Below are 23781 nucleotides of genomic sequence, written 5' to 3'. Positions count from 1 at the left end.
TATTTTTTCACACATTGGTGAAGGTCACTAAACACAATTTGTGTATTGATTATTAATTGAACATCACTGTCACGTATATCGCATAATTACTTAATTATTTAATATTCACTTATCTTTGAGAAGCGCCCGGTTTTTATTCTTTGTCTTTGCAGTTAATATTAACCCCTACTCAATTGCAAATCAGATCTATCCACTGCCACCACCTGAGGGTATGCAAATATGATAAAAGATATCAGACTAAAATATTTGCCAGGGCCCCAGGTCCTTGTTTATTATAGGAAAAAACTATGCACTTTAACACATCAAAATCAGTTGTAGCATAAATGTGCCCGAATCGTAATTATTCTCCCCAGAGCGTGCAATCAGTTCATTCAGATCCCAAAGCATTACTTATTAAATGTTTCAATATATATAAAAATACAGTGCTTAGATTACAGAAAAGGTATTACAAAAAAACCCATAATATTACAATATAAGGCAGAACAGCTTCTTAAAATAAAAGTATAAAACATAAACAGAGACTCCTATACTTTACCAAATGCTATGGATTTTCCCCAGCGAGGCCATCGGCTCAGAACAGGAGGTCTCACATGCTTTGTTCCAAGCATGCCAATGGAGAGATCTGATTTTTAAAATCTTTTTCCCTGACTTAAAAACATTCTTTCCTCATGGCACCGGCATGGCACCCCTTGTAAAGAGGCTTTGAAGCTCTTCTCCCCAGATCAGGTCTATAGAACTTGATTAAAAGAATTGACACCTTGAGTGGGCTATCCAGGATAGACCCCAACCCCAAGTAAGTCCCGTTGAAGTTCAGAGTAGACCCAAAGAAACAGTCCTGACCTGTTTCAAGCCCAGAATTTTGTATTTTGCTAAAACAAGGGTAGCTCATTAACCCCTCAAGCACCAAATGAATTACCTACATAATATCTCATGATATTATCATGACAGAACCCTTTAGGGATGCCCGCAGAAACCAAGGAGTCCTAGGAACCGTGGTTGAAAAACACTGGTGTAGGTAGAGTTTGTGTGCTACTAGGGAGGTAGGCAGACTACTGGAGAAGGAAGAAAGCAGCACTGAAGCGTGCTTCAATAAAGATATCCCTATAGTGGTAAACAACAGACTATTGACGGTAGTAATGGAATGAATGATTCTTAATCTGCAAACTTTAATACAAATTAAAAAAATGTATGCACTATTATATTACACTATGTACTAGTGTATGTATGTGTGTATGAGAGAGAGTGAGAGAGAGAGAGAGAGTGAGAGTGAGTGGAGCAGAAACAGGAAAGGACCCAAAATTAAAGGGAACCTAATGGGGTAAGGACTAACAGTATTAATAGATATATTCTTGATTGGACCTTATAACAAAAATATAATAAGCCCTATAGAGTAGCAATGATACTGGAACCTAAAACACTGTATGTAGAAGAAAATTGTTACAATAACCATCAATGTGACAAAAAGTGATTTAGAAAAACAAAAGTGTGAATGATACAGAAATAATTCTAATTTCTTCAAAGTGTCTCTGTGGTAAACCACCAGTTAAATACCTTGCGGTTTAGTGTCCCAAGATCAAGATGGAAAACCAGCGTTAGCAGTTTTGGCTTGGAGAGAAATCCACCAACAACTTATTATATACTGTTCTTAACTGATTGTGGCATGTTGACTTTCATGCTGGTAGGACTCTACACCTGCAAAGCTTTGCATCTCATCCCAGGCTATGTTTAAAAGCTGTGTTTAAAGCAGCATGCATTGACTTAAGGATTGTTCATGTAATGTGAGCTTGAGACACAAGGTAGCACTGTGTGCTCATTTGCATGTCATTTCCCAGAATCCCTTGCTGCAGTGGAAGCACTGTATGCTAGATGATAATGGCGAAAAGCAGGGTTGTAGACCTGTCTAAGACATGTGAATGTGCTCACAAGTAAAGAATCACTGATTATTTAAATAAAATAGTGAGAACACCAGAAAGTTCTGTTTTGAAGTACAACTGAACCCCATTATAATGCGGGGCTCGGGGTCCACCCGATACCACTGCGTTATAACCAGGATCGCTGGGGGGGGGGGGGGGGGACGGAATGGCCACCGCGATCAGGGAACCTGGCGGCACCCCCATGCAGACTTATCCGGAGCAGGGTGCTGGGAATCTGACACCATGGATCAGCCATCGTGCGGGGGGAGGGTGGTGGGGGTGGTGTGTCTGTCTGTCTCCATGTGTCTGTCTGTCTCCATATGTAGGTAGCAATAAAGCATTGAATTGTTGAAGGGGGAAAAAATGGCCGCCGCGATCAGGGAACCCGGTGGCACCCCCACGCAGGGAAGGAGGGGGCCAAATGAAACCGTGTGTGTGTGTATGTATATATGTGTGTGTGTGTGTGTGTGTGTGTGTCCTCATGGCTCATTATAGTGTACATTGAATTAAAGGTTTCAATTCCTGCAACAAAAACCCAGTTACTAAGCCAAGTTTCATTTCAGAAATTGCTGGGGGGAACAAATGTGTTTGTTCAAAATGGTAACTCTGAAAAATAGTCTTGGCTTTAAAAAAAAATGTTTGTGGCATTGGAGGAGGCAGAAAGAGGACTACCAAGCAAATTAGATGCAGGAACAGTGTCTTTGAATATACAGTATATACCTTCAGTTAACTATAGACTAGTGAAAAATTAACAAGTGTAAATAACACCACTTAAAACCAATAACATTTAAATAATATACTGTCCTTAGAGAGTGCAGCTCCCGACACAGGATTCAGACCAAATCCAACCAGCAATCGAAGAAGAAACAGGTGCTGAATGAAGTCGTCTTCCACTCTGGATGTCACCAACAAAGTGCCACTCTGTAGTCAATGATTAGTTGGTGACATCCAGAGTGGAAGACGACTTCATTCAGCCCAGTGTGCTGTGACGGCCGCGGAGCAGATGCTGTTGCTGTGAATACAACTGTCTGTCCATATGACCCAGGGTGGTCTGAATGCTCACAACAAAGGCACTTATGTAAGTGGAATACTTTGTGTTTTTAATATTAAAAGCAGTACTATACTATTTTGCTTTTTCCTTTTTTGTATATGGATTTCCCTTCCTTTTCTATGGATCTGGAGTACCCATCTGGAAACATAAGTTGGTAACTTCTAATAACCACAACGCCTTACTATCACGTTGTACACGTGAGTGCAAATTTTATAGAGCTTTCAACATTGATTTCACCTGTTGGGGTTGACAATATTGCACTATTTTGTGTCTCTACTTTCTTTCCATGTCCTGATGTGATTTGCGCACCAGTTAACTATAGACAGCTGGTAGAGATCAATATTGCAGCCCATAAGCTGTGTATGGGGAAAACTGTAAGACTCAAACTGCATACCAACACATTCTGCAGAAATTGTGTTTAGTTGGAAATTGCGGGGTTGTTCCTGGCACCTTTGCTTTAAACTGACAGTGTGATTAAGGTTATACATGATGCTAGAAACACAGCACATGCTCTTCTAGGAAGTAAAGAGCAAACAGAAGAGAGGACTATGGGAGCTCTCGCATGCCAAACAGGTTTGTGTGTGTGTGTGTGTGTGTGTGTGTGTGTGTGTGTGTATGGCCAGACATAGCAAATCCTGGAAGTTTGCCAAAAAAGAAATATTTTTTTTTAAACGGGAGCCACGCTAACACCGCATTATAAGCGGATCCGCATTGTAGCAGATCGCACTATAATGGGGTTGAGCTGTACTTCTAATTTCAGCCACTTTGGAATTAATTGGGATATTGTCAACAGCCCAATTTGAGGACACCGAAGTTCCTGCCAATCACAAGAGGCTCGTGGATGAAAAGGTGAGCCCCAATGGTGATATAAGAGACCAACTTTGGGAATCACTATGGTCTTCTTTTATCACACTCTGTTAAATATGTTTTGGATATGTACTTATATTGGATTTCCTGTATAAAATCGCAGATCACTAGCAATAATGTAATTGTCTGTCATTTAAAGCATATGTCAATTTGTTAAAATCTGGAATCATTGAAACTTCTATTTCAAGGTTTTAAACTTATTGGGTATTTCTTGTGCAGAACTAACCAGTATTTGAGAGAGTCATTTTAATTTAAGTGTTTGAGTTATGGGGCAAAAGCAATTTCCTTTCGGTGTCCTTAAGATTTTATAATCTAGGCCTACTATAGTATGGAAGGTACTTTGTTATATTTGTCAGTGAGATTAATTTCAAATTTTCCTATTCAGCAAACATAAATACAGTATATATACATATTTCCTTCGATGTCATGTCTAATCAGATTAGGAATAAGAAGAAAATGGACCAAAAATTAAACTGTTACATGTTGCAGATCCCTTTTTCAACACTCATTTCTGACAGTTTATCTTCCCCCTCCAGCAACTGTGGTGGACTTTATTTCCTTTACACAGGAAGTGTAAAACAATTCTTACTTAGTTTTATGCTTCCTCTTCTTTATGATAACTGTGTGCTCTTTTGTTGAATGCAAATTCATAACTCCAGGAAAATAAGCAAACTACAGTACAAAACAATCACACTTATACAGTTGGGACTACAGAAACATTATTCTTTACTATACTTAAATACCCACCTAAGCACTTATAACACCCAGTACTGTTGACTATTATTGTGGAATAGGTTGAAGGCCAGAAGACAGAGAATCAACCATACCCTGTACAAATACTCTTTTATCTTTGGTAAATCTGAACTAGTATTAAACTAAAACAATATTAAGAATACAAGTCTGGAATGGTTAAAAATTGGCATAGTAAACAGACCATTATATTCAACACCTATTGTATTACGCTCAGGCTAAGGCCCCGCTCCCTCCGTCAGCGCTCCCGCACTGCAGACATGCAGGGCGCTGACATACACAGACCGCGATATGCGGTCTGTAGGGAGCGGGAGCCGGAGCGGGACGTGGGCGGGAGTGGGAGGCTTGAGCGCGAGGGGGGGGCGTGGCTTGAGCGGAGGGACCCGCTACTCTCCCCCCCTCCCTCCACGGGCTCGGGCTGCTGATGGTTTTTAATTAAAAGCAACACACACACACGCAGGCACTCATACACACACGCAGGTACTCTCACACAAACACCCACACACACAGGCAGGCACTCATACACACACGCAGGCACTCTCACACAAACACACACACACACACACAGGCAGGCACTCACGCACTCAGGCACACACATACACACACACAGACAGGCACGCACGCACTCAGACACACACACAAACAGGCACTCACGCTGCTTTCCCTCCACACTCCTCCCCGCTCCCCGAAGCCTCTCCTCCTCCCGAAGCCTCCCCTCCTCATTGGCTCACAGCCACACCACGTGACGCGTCGAAGCTAGGGATTACAATTCTCTTGTATCCCTTAGCGGCTGACGCGTCACAGCGTGCAGTGAGCTGTGCAGCCAGGGGGGACCGGGACCGGCTCGGGAGGATTACCCTGCTGGTGGGGAAAGCCCGTGCAGCCGCCCGCGCCGCCGGGCGCAGCGTGTCCCAGGCCTTACAGCCTCCTTGGAGACTGAGGCATCATTTGCATACATTATCAAAAGGGGTGACTATCCATACTACACTACACTGTACATCATTTTCAGTTATTGTAAACAGAGCAGATAATGCTGAAACATATAATTTACTATTTGGTATTTCTGCCAATGTGTATATATTTTTTTATATAAATTGCTACACTTCACAGTAGCAAATTGGGGGTAAAATTAATTTCTTAAGTTGCTGGCCATCTGAAATTCACACAAAATTATATTTCTAGAGTCCAGACACTATGTAGCCTATGTATAAATACTCAGATCATATTTAAATTGTTGTGTGTCAAATTTGAATGCTAAAAAGTAGTATAAATCTTCATAAAATGTGTGTTGTATGTATGAAGTTAATTACATCAATTCATAGATATTGTATGGCACATAGTTCAAAGTAATTTTAAAGCATCGCATCATGATGATTATGTGTTTGCTACAAATTCCACTCATTGGAAAGTAAATAAAAATACCACTTGTGATGCATTTGCATGTTTCAGACAGGTCTGCAACCCTGTCTTTCCCCTTTTATCGCTTGGCCAACAGTGGTTCCACTGCAGCCAGGGATTCTGGATAATGACATGCAAATGAGCAGTGTCACTCTTTACTTGCACTCTTTACTTGGAAAGGAAACGTTTTTATATGAAATTAATATTACATTTTAATTATTAATTAATTGAGGAGAGAGGCATTGTACTAATACAGTCTGATAATACTCTCAGCCAGTGTATAGTGTGGTTAAGGTCAATATATACACTGATACTCAGTATAAGGCCTCGGCCATGTTCTCTGCTTGCTGGCGGAAGCGCGCTAACGCGCGCTCCCACTCAGCACTGAGCCCCTACAGCCGCAATTAGAGCGGCTTTAGTAGGGGCTCACCTATGCTTCCGCGCGCTTGCGGAAGCGTAGGTCTTAGGGGAATTTAAAATTCCCCCGCTTGCCGGCGCGACAGGCCGGTCACGTGAGCGGTTCGCCCAATGAGGGCGAACCAGCTCCGTGACGTCACTGGCCCGCCCCCGGCCAGTGACGTGCCCGCTCCCGGCCCGCCCCCTGACGGCCTGCTGACAACGCGTGCGGTAAGCAACCGCAAGGCCAGGGAAAGCACTCGCTTTCCCTGAGCCTCAGCGCGCCTCAGCGAGCAAGCAGGGAGCCTGGACGAGGCCTTACCTAAACGAACAATACACTGACACAGAGTATAATCAGAATGTAATGATGCAATGCCAAGTCATATAGAAAAATGTATACTTTTTTCGCTTAGAAAACAGGATGTTGTCCAAAAACTTTCAAGAGTACCTGCATATTAGAGTATACAGTATATGATACAGACCTCTTCAGAAAAGATGTGTTTAATCAAAGTATTGCCACTTCACAAACCGCAAAGTTAGGAAAAAGGGGAATGGAACAGTTACTTGGAATTGTCCTCGGGGACACAGACATTTCACAAACAGGGAGTGGCCTTGCTTCCTGTCATTGTAAAACATCAACATGCAGTAAACAAATGCTAACAAATCTGCCAGGATATTCTGCGATGCTTTAAGTGGAGGGTGACCAGATTTTCAAAAGTAAAAACTGGGACAAATGAAAAAATATTTAGAAAACAAATTAAATTAAACCCTTTTCGCCTTTTTCCCTCTCTCCCATCCACTCTCCTCCCTATCCTCTACAGCAGCGTTTCCCAAATGGTGGGTCGCGACCCGGCACCGGGCCACGGCACCAAAATTGCCGGGTCGCAGCGAGGCTGGCCGCGCGGTGTCTCCCCCCCCCCTCCCCGCTCGAGTTAAAAAAAATGGCAGCGATTCCCCCCGCGGTCCCGCGCGCATGCGCAGGGCAAGCAGGGCCCGCTCCCTTCCTCCCCCCCGCTCCCTTCCTCCCCCCCGCTCCCAACGTGTGACGGAGGAGGAAGTCCTCTGCTGCCCGCTCCCTCCCGCGACCCCCTCCCGAGCTCACCTCCAGTGGCACCCCCTCCCGAGCCCACCTCCCGTGCCACCCCCTCCCGAGCTCACCTCCCGTGGCACCTCCTCCCGAGCCCACCTCCCGTGGCACCCCCTCCCGAGCCCACCTCCCGTGCCACCCCCTCCCGAGCTCACCTCCCGTGGCACCCCCTCCCGAGCTCACCTCCCGTGGCACCCCCTCCCGAGCTCACCTCCCGTGGCACCCCCTCCCGAGCTCACCTCCCGTGCACCCCCTCCTCAGCTCACCTCCCGTGGCACTCCCTCCCGAGCCCACCTCCCGTGCCCCCAAGCCCACCTCCCGTCCCGGGCAGCAGGGGATATCGGGGGCAGCAGGGGATATCGGGGGCAGCAGGGGATATCGGGGGCAGCAGGGGATATCGGGGGCAGCAGGGGAAAGTGTCCGGCTGCAAGGTAAGTCACCCCACCCAGTCACTGTCAAAGTCACTGTCAAGTGTCACTCACCCACCGTCTCCCACACACCCACCCAGTCACTGCCTCCCACCCAAGTGTCCCAGTCCCCCCTCCCACCCAGTCCCCCCTCCCCCCCAGTCGCCCCTCCCCCCCCACCCACCCAGTCCCCCCTCCTCCCCACCCACCCAGTCCCCCCCCCCCCACCCAGTCCCCCCTCCCCCCCCACCCACCCAGTCCCCCCTCCCCCCCACCTACCCAGTTCCCCCTCCCCCCACCCACCCACCCACCCAGTCCCCCCTCTCCCCCACCCACCCAGTACCCCCTCCCCCCCACCCACCCAGTCCCCCCTCCCCCCCCACCCACCCAGTCCCCCCTCCCCCCCCACCCACCCACCCAGTCCCCCCTCCCCCCCACCCACCCAGTCCCCCCTCCCCCCCACCCACCCAGTCCCCCCTCCCCCCCCCCCACCCACCCAGTCCCCCCTCCCCCCCACCCACCCAGTCCCCCCTCCCCCCCCACCCACCCAGTCCCCCCTCCCCCCCCACCCACCCAGTCCCAGTCCCCCTCCCCCACCCACCCAGTCCCCCCCCTCCCACCCAGTCCCCCTCCCCCACCCACCCAGTCCCCCCCTCCCACCCAGTCCCCCTCCCCCACCCACCCATTCCCCCCCACCCACCCAGTCCCAGTTCCCCCCTTCCCACCCACCCAGTCCCAGTCGCCCCTCCCACCCACCCAGTCCCCCCTCCCACCCCCACCCACCCAGTCCTCCCCCCCAGTCCCCCCTCCCACCCCCACCCACCCAGTCCTCGTCCCAGTCCCCCCTCCCCCCAGTCCCAGTCCCCTCCCCCACCCACCCAGTCCCCCCCCCTCCCACCCACCCACCCAGTCCCCCCCCTACCACCCACCCACCCAGCCCCCCACCCACCCAGTCCCCCCCTCCCACCCACCCAGTCCCCCTCTCCTACCCACCAGTCCCCCTCCCCCACCCACCCAGTCACACCCCTCCCACCCACCCACCCAGTCCCCCCTCCTCCCACCCACCCAGTCCCCCCCTCCTCCCACCCACCCAGTCACACCCCTCCCACCCACCCACCCAGTCCCCCCTCCTCCCACCCACCCAGTCCCCCCCTCCTCCCACCCACCCAGTCCCTGGCCCCCCCTCCAGTCACTCACATCCGTCATTGCCTGTAATTCACTGTTTGTGTCTGTGTGCGTATAGGGGAGAGCGAGTGTGTGTGTGTGTGTGTGTGTGTATATATCAGTGTGTGTGTGTGTGTGTGTATCAGTATCAGTGTGTGTGTGTGTATTAGTGTCTGTGTGTATCAGTGTGTGTGTGTATCAGTGTCTGTGTGTGTGTGTATCAGTGTCTGTGTGTGTGTTTGTGTGTGTGTGTGTATATATCAGTGTGTGTGTGTGTGTGTGTATCAGTATCAGTGTGTGTGTGTGTGTATTAGTGTCTGTGTATCAGTGTCTGTGTGTATCAGTGTGTGTGTGTATCAGTGTCTGTGTGTGTGTGTATCAGTGTCTGTGTGTGTGTGTAGCAGTGTCTCTGTGTGTGTATCAGTGTGTGTGTGTGTGTGTGTGTGTAGCCGTGTCTCTGTGTGGCTGCGTGTGTGTGTATCAGTGGCTGTGTGTGTGTCAGTGGCTGCGTGTGTCAGTGGCTGTGTGTGTGTGTGTGTGTATCAGTGGCTGTGTGTGTGTGTATCAGTGGCTGTGTGTGTGTCTGTGCAGGCCCTATAGGCCAGTATAGGCGATAAAAATTTTAGTGGGTCACGAAGGAGAAGTTCAAAAATAACCGGGTCACGGAGAAAAAAGTTTGGGAAACCCTGATCTACAGTAATGTTAAAGGATCAATCGAAGCAATATCCTACGTGTATTTTTTTCTTCTTCAAATAAATTATTTCTTAAGTATTAGATAATACTTAATACCTTTTTTTAATTCTAAAATTCAACTCTTCGTGCTAAAGTGCACCCAATGAAAATTCCTTTGCCAGAATTAACTAACCTCCAATACAGGTTATCGCATGGCAATACTGTGTTAACAGCCAATGGCTTGAGTATCAGTTAATGCAGGATGGCAGTGTGTTAACCCAGGGGTGCGCAAACTTCTTGAGCTGCGCCCCCCTGCCTGAAAGCCGCAGCGTTCGCGCTCTCTCTCCAATGACTAATTTGACGCGCTTTGCCATGGCGACGTGCCGCCTAATACCAGGCAGAGAGCAGGTAAGTCAGTTACAGAGGCCTCACGCCTCCCCTGGCATTTAATTTAAATGTCGTGAGGAAAAGCGCGGGGCCTCTGTTACCGCCCGTGCCCCCCCTTGAAATTCTCCCATCCCCCTGGGGTGTGCGCCCACCAGTTTGTGCACCGCTGCGTTAACCCAGGGGTGCACAAACAAGATTTTCGGGGGGGGGGGGGGGGCATTTGACGCCGGGTTGCCATGGCAATGCATCGCTGGAAGGCAAGGTAAGTGAAGTTACAGAGGCCTCATGCGATCCCTGGCATTTAATTTAAATGCCTTCAGGGAAGCGCTGGGCTTCTGTAACTGCAGAGCCCCCCCAGAAAGTCTCTCACCCCCTTGGGGGGCGTGCCACCCATTTTGTGCACCTCTGAGTTAGGTCATATTTAAACTTGGCGTTATTCACATCCGCACCCAGAATTAGGGCTTTTACAGATTCTGGATGCATTTAACACCACAGTTAGGTATGATTTAACTAACATAGCATTATTTCCCTCTCCTGTCCCCTCTTTCTGTTAGCTAATGACGTATTTCAGGGTCTGGATCAGAGTAAGGCTAAGACATACTTAGTGTCATGTTATTGGAAGCTAACGCAACGTTATGCTACAATATTGTGATGTTAATGATTTGTAAAACAGCCATTGTTTTTGCATATAATTAGCTTTAAGGATACGCGTTACCCTCAGGGAACACAAAATCCGTTCCTGTTTTAGGTAACGTTTATGAGTTATGATTTAATAAAGCTTTGTTGATCTAGCCCCTTCTGCTTTAAACAAGTATGCATAATGCCAAGTCACACATTAATAATTTTGTATATTTCTACTCTACTACACTGGTATTTCCTTGTCAATTCGTTGTGAACATGTTCATAAACATTTTCATTTGATTAAATGTTCACATTTGGCGCCAACGGTCGTATTAATTGGACTTTGTATTTGCCAATGGCGGGAAACAAACGATGCTTTGTTAAGTAACTAATATTCATAGTTTGAGGTGTTCATTCATTTACTTACAAGGGGAGTATCCTTTCCTGTTACAGTGTTTTTTTTTAACAGTTATGTGAACGGTTCCTTTTTTTGTTTACATTTATTTATTTATATATCCGCTTATTTCTTGCAGACAAAAAGCTTTAGCATCCACTGGAGGAAGAAGTGTGCAAGCTGCTTGTGACTGGTTGGTATAAATTGATTGATTTTAAATTAAATTGATTTTACATTTGGTGATCCTAATTGTAGAACTTGGAGTACAACTTACACTGTTTTAAAAAAACAAACTGTTTAGGTAATCATTTTCTTAAATGTAGGGATGTACTTACCTATACTAACCTATGTAATGGTGAAATGGTTTTATAAACTGGCTTGCTATTGAATGTCTTCAGTTCTGGAAGGAACTGTGTTCAGTAGCAGTGCTAGCTTTTTCAGGGCTGTAAGTAGGAACATGTGTTACCCACCTTTCACATGACACATTAATTCTAAGAAACCCAATTATTTTGTCCATCACCACTGAACTCTCAATTATAAAGTGGTATTTCTAAGCTCTTGCCTTTTTGAGGGTTGTTTCACTGTAACCATACAGTACTATAATCAGTGAAATAGCAATAAATCATTTGAAAAGTAAATCAAAGTATGTTAGTAACTTTTTATCAACACAGTAATTTTTGGAGAATTATATATACACATTTCATTTTTCTTAGTAATCTATGAGGAATACATCTAATAAATACCATTTGCATGAAAATTGCATTATTGCCCTACTATAAGTAACGTTGACTTCCACAGTGGCACTTTACTGGCACTAATCAATAAGTCACTAGTAATATGGCTAAATAATGCAGAAGAGCAACTTAAACAGTACATTTTCATTCCTGCACAGGGGCAGAATAAGTGAAGTGTCGGCCAAAATATTTCTGGATCAAATACTTTCCCCGGCCACCTCCACCATAGTGCACTGCTGCACTTCTGCACTGCTATGGATTTTGGGGCACAATTTCTTGCTTTAGCATGTGTTTCCTGCACTTAGTTATTGCAGATGTTTGAGGACCCAGGGTACATTATTAATTCCATATAAGGCCGGAAACCACGCCAATGATGTAGTGTGGGAAATAACAACCCTAAACGTCTTATGTCATAATGAAGTGTGGGACACAAGTGGTAAAGCAAGCAATCTCATTGGTTGTTTTTTCACCTGAATCATTTATACTTGGTATGTGACGGCAACATGCCTTATAGAAGGGCTGCACCTCCTCTCATACCACCCCAGTTGTCGGCAGAGAGAGGATGTTTGAGCAAGGGCCTCAAATATGAAGAAAGAAGAAAAGTATTAAAGATGAAGATAAAGAAGAAATATTTGGAGTACAGTGATCTTCAAGCAGCTGAGCCTAGGGCTTCAATCCATGCTGGGAATGATTTGTCATGGGACATGGTTCTCCTGGATTACAATACGTCATCAGGCTACATTTTTAGCATTTGTAGCAATAAGCAGGGCCACGACAGCTTTCCCTGGCCCAGGACTAAAATTTGAAGCGGCGGCCTTGTGATACCCTTCCTCTTTCTCTTACACTCCTCATTTCTCACACACACCCTCAATTTCCCCCCTCCCCCCATGTATTTCTCTCCCCCCTCTCATGCTTCCTCTCTTATACACCAACCTCTCTCACCTCCATCTCTTTCACTACCCTCCCTCGCCCCCACCGCTCCCCTTCCCTATCTTACACCCCACTTCTCCCTCTCTTACACCCCACTTCTCCCTCTCTTACATCTCCACCTCTCCCCCTCTCTTACACCTCCACCTCTCCCCCTCCCTTACACCTCCACCTCTCCCCTCGCTTTATTACACCCCCACCACTCCCTCTCCCTCTCTTACATCTCCACCTATCCTCCTTCCCTCTCACACCCCACTTCTTCCCCTCCCTCTCTTATACCCCACCTCTCCCTCCTCCCTTTCTTACACCTCCCTCTCCTACACCCCACGTCTCGTCTCCCTCTCTTGCATCTCCTCCTCTTACAACCCCACCTCCCACCCTCCCTCTCTTACACCCCCACTCATTTGTCGCACAGTCAAATAAAAGATTTATCTCTAGTGGCGGTAACATTCAAGATGTAAAGGACGCATTCCATCATGCAGAAACTGACAGGAAAGATTTAATTCAACGGGGTACCAAAAAGAAGAAACATGCCCCTGGGCCCTAGGTGATCTAATTCAGGAGTTGAGAATACACTTTTTCCTTTGTTTATTACGACCTATAATAAACAAGCACCACAAATCTGTGCCATTGGGCACAAACATTTGGATACTGTCAGATTGGACAGAGGTATACAGTAGGACCCACTGTACAGGTTTGTCTTCCAAAGGAGCAACATCTTTGACGCCCATTTGTCACCTAGTCTCTTTAGCTCTGTTAATACCAATTTACGACGGGTACAATAAACCTCTTCTTATGGATTACACTGCCCTTCAAACTTCGTTGTTACCTTCTCTTATGTTTCAAGGTATTTTGCTTGAGCTCTTTGTGTGTCAGTTTGCAACTTGGGGAGTGGTTATACGAGCAGTTAGAGAGAAGTTATTTAATGCACATGTTAAAATTGATTTATTCAAGTTTTGCATGTAGGCCCGTCTTTTTTGTTTCAAAGAATCAAGCAGAATCTGAGATGTTGTAAATTTATTTTTGATTAGTGATTAACACGTTTCTTACATATGACCCGGCCCAAAGCAATCTTGTTTTATCTCTTTGTATCTAAACTTGCTGTTCGGGAGCTGGATGCTTGACCTCACATCTTCCAACATGATGCAATTTCCTGAGAAATTTCTCTATTGTCCAAATCATCTCATCAAGTCATCTCATAGTGTAGTGAATATTATTAGATGAGTATTCAATCAGCAGGTGAGTAATACACATAGTGACATTAGTGACATTAGTGACATCAATAGTGACATTTTAGGGCATGACATGTTATGGACATGTTACTGTACCACACTGGAAGTGACCGCTGGTTCCCACACCGCTAGACCGATCCTTCAGTTTCCGGCTGGATTGGAAGTCCTCGACCTCCTCTCGATGTACAGCCGGTTGCTGATGTCGTCCGGTATCCTGGTATCGGTGGTCCGTGTCTAACTGTTACCGTGACGAGGTAACCAGGCCATCAATAAAGGTATTACGCCCGGCTGGTTACCACTGATCCATATTTTGGGTTTTAGTGTGTCAGCTCTCGAATCTGTTTATTGTACATGCAATGTATGTAATTGTGCGACAATAAATAATTTTCTGTGTTTTACTTTTCCAGGTGTGCCAGCAAGCAGAGATTGCTAGGCAATGAGTTTCAGGTGGGGGTTTACGGAGAAAGTTTTGTCAGAATGTGTCTAGGAAGCGGGGTTCCAGAGTTGCTGATACCCCAAAAATGTATTCGAGAATCAGGTCGGATTCTCGAATACATTGGGACACATTGCTCCGGAAAAATCTCCCCTTTAAAACGCTTGCTCGTCTCCCTGATTCAGCACAGACCAGAAAGGTAAATTGGGCATAGGGCTATGTGCTATCCCTGAAATGGTAAAGGGGTCCCTAGTATAAGGGGGGATGCCAAATTAATGCACTGATCACCCAGAACCTGGGATAGAGGTTCTGGGGGTACTCCAACCATATATAAGGTTGCAAGGGTTTTTATGAAACCTAATCTGGTTTTTAAGAAGGGAATGAGATACAGCCCTGACAATGAACCCCTTTAAAAGTATATCTTATTTAACAGGTGTGTTTAAAATGTATTATGCTTGTGCACTGTAAAATAAGCTGTGACTTTCAAAGCCGGTATTTTGATTAAGCCAGGGGGCTACCAAACTGTGGTGCCACTGTGTCTACTCGAGGTCTGGACTTGAAAGCCACAGATGCTGCCAGAGCTGTGAAGAACATTTGGGCAGGATGGCTAAGTAAAGTACCCACATCCTGGGATCACTGCAAGCCGTTCCATCTAGCATTCGCCTTCCCAGACCATGAGGCACCTAGCCCCGTGTGTGGCTTCTGCATAGCAAGTGGCTAAGGTGGCAAACTCGAGCATGCCCTTGTTTCATTCAGAAGATCCGCTTGTCCGGCTTCTGAAGACGGGCAGCCATCTGATTGGCTGGTTGGAAAGTTCCCACACTGGGATTGGCTGTAGTATTTTTGAATGAATTCCAAAATACTATAAGAAACCCTGCAGCCAATCCGGACGAGAGATTCTACGCGCCAAGACAGCAGCAGCAAATTTGAAATCACCAAAACATGCTCAGAGAGGAATAGACGTGAGCCGGCTACAGAAATTTCAAGGTGAAAAAGTCACACTTTTCAGGGCCAAGTTCTGAGAAGAGAACATAGCGGTCGCGGCTGGGATTGCAAGCCGAAAAGAGTACCAGGACTTTGGTACTATTTCCCAGTCAAGGGATTTCAGCATCTCCAGAGCAGATACAGCGGTGGTGTCAGGAGCTTTATGCCGAATTGAGTTCCAGGACATTTCGGGCAAAGTCCTGGTCAACCTAAAGACTTTGTTTTATGGACTGTTCCACTTAGGAAAGGCCAGACACCCCAGTAAGTGTGTTTTCTCTTGTATTTTGTAATCCACGGTGTGTACGTCTGTTTCTATGGAATAAATGACAATTTGTTTTACTATTAGGTTTTGCTCAGTGATATGATCCTGGTATAAAGGTGTAAATGCCTGGTCTCCTGTGACACCAGGCTCTCAATAAAGGTCAAGCCCTTGAATGGTTAGCCCCGGTCCGTATATTGGGGTTCAGGAGTTTCAGCTCTTGAGCCCAGTGACTGTATATGCATAACCAGTACTTTGCGTGAATAAAGGATTTTTTTGTTTTTACCTTTCCAGCCATGCCAGGGCATTTTTTTGATTAGGTTTTATGAGTTTAAATGTTATTTGGTTTATTTATTACCCAGCAGGAATAATTTCATATTTTTGTATTTTATTTTCAGATCTATTAGGTTTTTGATATTATTAAAAGTATATTTGTATCGCACACGTTTAGAGTGTGGTCTCATTTGAAATCTCTTGACCTCTAAGAACTAGGGTTCTTTTCTAACTAATTCCGTTCTGTATACATAGGGGAATTGAAGATTCCTTTCTGTATACATAGGGGAATTGAAGATTCCCTGCTATATACTCCAGTAGCAGGCGTCATTTTCTCCTATATAGTGAATATAATACTAACTCTACCATTGTTACAAGTCCACCCAGTGCCATCTTTCTTTCCATATTTACTAGGGCTACCAAGTTGGTACCAGTAAGTCTGCGGGACACGGGAGTTGAAAACAACCAGAGAATGCCAGAGGTGTGAAAGCCATTTGGGTACCAGGGAAGGGCTCAAGTACACACGTCCTGGGAACAATGGGCAGTCGTCCGGGGTGCCATTTGTTCTGCCAGACCTGGAGTAGCCTGACCCAGCGGGTGGCATGAGCTAGCCAGGGGCAGTGGTGGCAAACTTGCGCATGTCCCTTGGCAATCCAGATTTCCTGCAGACCCAGCTTTCCATACAGGCTTCGCTCTGATTGACACACAGATGCCTGATGTAGAACACACACCCCATACCCTCCCCAGCCTATTTGGATAATACACAGCCAATCGTGGCGTGGGAAGTGAATTCCCACCCAATGGCAAGTTTGCCAACAGTTTCTGCAGCCGGGCAAAGGGCTTCACGGTATGCCAAGGGTAATGCGCTAACTTCACACTTAACCCGCTTAGCATACCTGACCAAGCCCTCTTGCACGGCGGCAGAATCTCTACCTTCCTCCAGGATGCCCAGACATCTGCTAAGCAAACTGTTTATAAACATTTCCTGACATTTAGCATTTTCCCCAGGTCGGTGTCTTTTGAAGCCCCAGACTTTTACAGACACCCTGGAGCCTGCTCCACAGGGAGTCTCAGAAGCCCGGACTTACATTATACATGACTCATCCCTGATCATAAATGACAATGGTGAATGCTTAATGTATCCGCTGTCCTGCCTGACTGAAATGTAAATGTCCCAGTTCCTATAACTTTAAAGTACTAAACGCTCAGCTACTTCTCATTTATGCTTTTAAATAAATGTTACAGTTCTTATAACTATACTATATTATATGTCTACCCCCTAGCACTCTGCACACCAAAAATTAGAAAGCTAGGACCTTCCTATCCAAAGTTAGCTGCTTAATTATGTGAGGGCTATGATGTGGTTTGTGGTTAAACTTTTCCCCGGTCCGCTGTTTGAGGTCGGGATGCAATGTTGCAATCCCCGGCCGCAATCGATATCCGCAGACGTACTTTACCAATTGACCTTAATTGAATGAGGAAACCAGATTATACAATGTTGCGATCTGGCATCTTTTCATGACCGCAGACCACTTAACCAATTTAACTTGCGGTTAAGACTTCCCTTGCTTTCTGCGGTTACACAGTGATACAGTGTTGTAATGCCGGACTCTACCACAAAACCACAGGCACGCTTATCCAATTAACCTTTTAAACCGTGCTAGAGGCTTATTCCTAGAGAACACATTTTAAACATATTATTACATATTAAGGGGACTGTAGGCAGCCCTGGGCTGCAGAACTGACACTCTACAGTCACTTTAACTGATTCAGGGGAACCTTGTCACATGATTTATACTCAGACTGTTGTAACATAATTCCAGAGTTGCCGGCATCAGTGGGCTGTAGAGCTGACACTACCTTTACCCACTACGACTCCGGGGACCCTGTTTCATGGTTTATACAGTTGTTACATGGTATTAGCTCATCCCCCTTATTGCTAGGGAAGAGACACAGGCATTTCAAATACTTTTACAGTATTATTACCCTGGTTGGGTTGCAGAACTGACACTATAATTCCCAACCTGGTTCAGGGGCACCCAGCCTGGCCAAATACCCTTATTAATACCTGGGACCCCTTCACCGTCACAAGGATGTCTCTGCAGCCTGCAGGCCAGTAGAAGTTGTTTTTAGGCCTACTTTTCGCAGGAACGCCTCGCTATCCTCCAGGTGTCTAAGGGTGATAGTAGCACCATTTTTCAGAACTAGCAGACCGAAGGGGAAAAACCCATCAATAGCAGATCCCCTTATCTCTTAGAGATGTAGTCACAGGGAGAACATTTTTTCTTTTAGACAAGGTGGTAGGGGACAGATCTTGAAAAACCATTAATTTTATTCCTTCGAATTCGATATTATTAGTGGCTCTGGTGATCTGATATAACGCCTCTTTTACTCTGAAAAAGTGGAATCTCAGTATAATGTCCCGGTGGGTGGGGGTGGGGTCTCCAGGCTGGGGTTTAGATCTGAGCGCCCTATGGCAGCGATCTAAAAGTAGGTCTGCTTCGGACTTGTCAGGCAACATATACATCAGCCATCTAGAGACATAGTTCTCAGATCTGTGATGGCTTCTGGCACTCCTCGAAGACGAATATTGTTACGCCTGTCCCTCTTCTCTGTGTTCTTTTGCTTGTCTTAGAGGTCTGTAAGTAGGGACGTTAAATGAGCGGTCGTTTTCTCAGTCTTTTGAAGTGCTTTAATAGTTGTATCTAGACGTTTTTCGATTGCATCAGTTCCGTCCCCTATTGCATTAACGTCTCTGCGTAGTTCTGCCATTTCCCTTTGAAAGAAAGCTTTTATTTCACAGCAAAACGCTTTCATGTCGCTCCTTGTAACCAATTGCTGTTCTCGATTTTCTCCTTGCTCCTCTGATCTGCCCCCATCCGAGTCTGATCCATCCCGCAGGGCTCTAGAGCTCCCGCTCACGCCATATTTCCCATGTCAAAGTAATCTGTTAAAACGGAGGTGGATCCCCACAATTGAGCTCTCGTTGGCATCATTAAGGTATCCAGAATTTGTTTCTGTGTTCGGTTCTCTCTTTTTTATGCAAAATGATGCTGATTTATTGCTTTGTTTGTGCCGCGAGGGATGGAGCCTACACTTTAAGCTTCCATCCACTTGGCTGCCTCTAATTTTCACTTTTTGCTGCCAAGTTCTGAAAATGGAACGTAGCGGTCGCGGTTGGGATTTCAAGCCGATTTTAGTTCCAGGATGTTTGGTACTAACTCCCGGTCAAAATAAAAACAAGTCCTTTGGAGAGAAGAGAGCGGTGGCGTGTGGAACTTCATGCCGATTTGGGAACCAGGAGATTTCGGGCTATGTCCCGGTCAGGGTAATACTCTTATTTAGAGTTCCCTGCACCTAGGAGAGTCTAGTTTTCGATCCCCAGTAAGTGTGCTTTTCGTCTGTATTTTGTGTTCCTTTGTGTGTATGCCTATCATGCAAATAAATGTACAATTTATTTCACTTTCTTGTTTTGCTCAATGAATGATCCTGGTAAAAAGGTGTAAATGCCTGGTCTCCCATGACACTGACCGCGACCATACTTTATTTTGTTTGATACATATGTCTTTATTTTTTAATTTGTTGGTTTTTAGCCTTATTGTATTTGTTCATATCTTTGAATAAAAAACCGCCTTAATTGTTTTCAAGAGCAACACAGGCTTTGCAAAAGGGAGGGGGAGGATGTACTAGTATCAAGCGGTGGTTGATAGAGAAATAGAAATGGCATGACAATGTATGTGCACTTAGTGCAAGTTGAGGATAGGAGATTGTGTATGAGACAATCAATATCAGGGCATATTATTTAGTTGCATAATACGTTTATAAATGACACTTTTGTACTAGCATGCAGGATGATTCTATCAGCATTTGAAAATCATTTACCCATTAATACGATCATACATTACTAAAGAATAAAGATTTTTGACATTTACTATATGTGTTCTTCAGTGAAACTAGTGTTTAATCAGATACATCATAATGTATAAATAAATCCAAAAGTCTGACAGTGACTTACTGTACTCCTTTCAATTCTAACACGTTTTGAGATATTTAGATTTTTTTAAGCTAGAGTTCAATTTACTCCTGATGGAGGTGTTGGTTTGATTTGCTCAATGTTCCCTTCATTGAGTGAAATGCAAATAACAGACGGGTCACTTCCGGGTTCACTACATCAGATATGGTGGGAGTCAGTGGGACCGCGCATCACCTCACAAGGCCCAGGACGCCGAGGTTTAAAAGAAGAGACAGCCGTGGAGCAGAATTGCGACCGTTGCCCACAAGCAGGGGTCTGCAACCTCCAAGTAACTACATATCTCAACCAAAAGACCACGCTAACACCCAACGGTCACCGAGGAGACACAGTCCCACAACAGCCAACTGAGAGCAGGGTGAGAGTCTCACAGGCAAATGTATCCTCATTTATTTCATTTTATTCAATTTATTGTGTTAGTGCATAGCTATCACTGTTCCGTGAATTTGCACTTTTTAATATATAATTGCTTTATAAAGTCAATTTATTCACCTTGCACCCCTACCTTTTTTTGTTTCTTTTTGAGGTTTCTATATTTAATATACAGTTAACAATAACATATATAGCATATAAAAATAAAAGTGAAATGGATATGGTGTTAATTGAGAAGCTCTAGAATAGAAGTAAAGATGTATAATTAATCACATCAGAGCAGGATAACAATACATCATGTCAATAGGTGACAATATTCTTAGGCTTCAGGGAACAAGATCATGAATGTCGAAAAAACAGACAATTCGGTCAAACTCATAGAAGGCAATTGCTAAAAATAGTCACCAGAAATAAACACAGGATGTAGAATTACATCTATAGGAAAGTCAAATGACTATTTTGGATACAAAAGTGGAGAGTAATGAGGGGTTCATTTCGTACAAAAATAAGGATAATCTATATTACCAAATATAAAAATAGATCATATTTTCTTCTATTTCAGAGCTTGTCAATTAACACCATATCTATTTCACTTTTATTTTTATATACTATACATGTTATTGTTTATTAACTATATATTAAATATGTTATTATGAATTTTAGGTAACATTGTATAAAATTGTTGGGTGGTTACAAATGTGTTTTTAATGATCAGGTGTGGTTTCTTGCTTTAATTGGATCAGCACTCCCCCCCCCCTCCCCTTGCTGGTCCAATCACAGGACTCACTGTATGTATGTATGTATGTATGTATGTGTATATGTATATGTGAATATATATATATATATATATATATATGTGTGTGTGTGTGTGTGTGTGTGTGTGTGTGTGTGTGTGTGTGTGTGTATATATATATATATATATATATATATATATATATATATATATATATGTGTGTGTATATATATATATATATATATATATATATATATATATATATATATATATATATATATATATATATATATATATATATATATATATACATACACACACACACACACACACCAAAATCCTGTTCCTGTTCCGGCTCAATACATTTTGGTTATTCAGCAGTGTGACCTGTTCTTTGCCTCCACCCTTCCACGCTCCTCACGTCATTCGCGTCATCAGACGGCGACGACGAAGGCACGGGTCTCCACGCTGTTCCTACTCGGGCTCCTAGTCATCAGACTCTGTACTATTAAGGAGATTCTCCGTGGGAGCTAAGTATTCTCTGCACTGACTGCATCTCATTCTTATGTTAAGTTCAGACGGGACACTGATTTTTACACTGCTGCAGTTTACCATCATCCTTTTCAGCCCTCAACATTATATGCACATTACACTGTTTTTCTATTTTACAGCATATATTATTCAGCTATTCTGCATTGCCTGTTAGTTATTATTACAGAAGGATCTAGACATAGTGCTGTCTTTTTCAACTGTATAGCAACAGCTCATGTGTGCATATTCATGCTGTAGCAGGATTTGTTGTCATGGGTCTTTGCCTTAGCTAGGTCTTGGTATCAGCACTCAATTGAGCAGCTTTTTCCTTGTTGACAGGCCGGTCTACAGAAGGGAGGCTTTATTTGAGCCTCACCATTCTGATATTATGTGTCATTTGATTATTATTTTGCTTATACATTTCTGGCTTTAGCTTTTGCTTCCACTATTATTACCGGTTACATGTGTCTGTTTTTCCATTCTTTTTGAGGTGTGAGAGAGTGATTTTATTATGTTTGTGTTATGTGATGTGTCTTTAATAAATTTGTTATACTTGTTTACACCAGGGTGCTTTACGTGGGATACTTTGTTTCTATTTTTGTTTTCATATATATATTGCACTTTATGGATGCTGCCACCATCCCTGAAGAAGTAGTTATTAACTATGAAACGCGTCGGATCTATTTTTAGTGCAATCCATCCACTTTATTTGGCATACCAGAAGCCCTGTTACAGCCTAACGAGTTTGCGGCCATACAGAACTTTGTCAGTCTGTGAGTCGTGGTAAAAAGCGACACAAGCCGTGACGTCATCAGTGTTCGGCGTGTGTAATCAGCGTTTGCCGGCAATGCGGACGGGTCCCTACACCAACACTCAAGGTACAGCTCGGTCAGACATGGGCCGCTACCAGGATACCAGATAACATCAGCAACCGGCTGTACATCGAGAGGAGGTCGAGGACGTCCAATCCAGCCAGAACCTGTTGGATCGGTCTAGCGGTGTGGGAACCAGCGGTCACTTCCAGTGTGGTAACATGTCCATAACATGTCATGCCCTAAAATTTCACTATTGATGTATGTGTATTACTCACCTGCTGATTGAATACTCATCGACTAATATTTACTACACTGAGATTTTTTGCACTGTTTTCTTTTTGTTTTGTTTTTATACTAGCCCATGAGGATGTTGAGCCATCCTCTGTAACCAGCTGCAGTATCTCTTATTTGGTCACAACACAGGTTTACCATTACGCTGTTGTCCTATCACTTTATCTGTATTATACACTGATATTTATCACTGTAGTTTACACACCATTATCACGGTTTATATATTGTATTTTATTATATGTTGATCCTAATTTGGACATAATTAATTAATAATCACTAAGAAGTCACTATCTGGTGCGTGGTATATTCACATTTATGGTTATGCAATGCATATTCCTTCATTTAAGGGATAAATGTTGCTGAAATTACGAAGTTTTTGCAACTGAGCCTGACTTAAAAAGCTGGACATAGCTGGTGGAACTACATCTGTAATTATTGATATGTGACAAGGAAATGTTTGCTGAAGTAGTTAAAATTAGCTTTCACTAACAACTACTGTACATTATGGATTTTGGTAGAACAGTTTTTACTAAGCATGCAACATACAGATGTAGCAAGCTTCAATGTTCTTGGTGAAATTTGGGTCCCCCGACTTCCCCTAGCAGAGAGAAAGTCTCTGCGGGTGTCCCATTTAGCAGAATGGAGGAAACCACTGCTTTTACTGTCCTACAGCGTGTTGCTTTTCTTCACTCTGCTGCAGTAATAGTAAGTTTGGCGCATTTTAACACAGAAAATACAATTAACTCGCTTAGCTTAATACTGCACATGAAGTTATACAACAATTGTGGCATTTTGTATGCAAGATTCATCCTACAGAAAACAACATATATAGTTAAAAACTTATCTGTTTGTCTTCTCATAAGTATGGGTTATTTATAAAACTCTTTGGTCAAAGTGTTATAAGCCTGCTGCCACATCACGGCATCACCACTTAGCATCAGCAAACACTAACTGTGAAAATTCTCATTTATCTAATTTACAAGAAATGTCTTAATAGACCATATTTCCACAGGTGCTTGAAAAAAAACTTACTTAGAAAGTGGGAATGGTGAGCTATTAA

The 23781-nt window shown here is 44.3% G+C and overlaps 1 protein-coding gene across 5 annotated transcripts in view; it reads left to right on the top strand.

Moving 5' to 3' along the window:
- Nucleotides 1-23781, top strand: part of UBASH3B (ubiquitin associated and SH3 domain containing B) — a 115820-nt gene that overhangs the window by 29239 nt on the left and 62800 nt on the right. For 4 of the 5 annotated variants that reach the window (XM_075604280.1, XM_075604281.1, XM_075604278.1 and 1 more), the window contains exon 2: nucleotides 11247-11300. The exons of the other annotated variant lie outside the window; for it this stretch is intronic. In XM_075604280.1, the coding sequence (XP_075460395.1) occupies nucleotides 11247-11300 (54 nt within the window). The remainder of the gene's footprint in view (nucleotides 1-11246; nucleotides 11301-23781) is intronic. 5 annotated transcript variants of the gene reach the window in all.

This window comes from Ascaphus truei, chromosome 6 (genome assembly GCF_040206685.1).
Source record: "Ascaphus truei isolate aAscTru1 chromosome 6, aAscTru1.hap1, whole genome shotgun sequence".
Lineage (NCBI taxonomy): Eukaryota > Metazoa > Chordata > Amphibia > Anura > Ascaphidae > Ascaphus > Ascaphus truei.
This window is presented reverse-complemented; position numbering and strand designations above follow the sequence as displayed.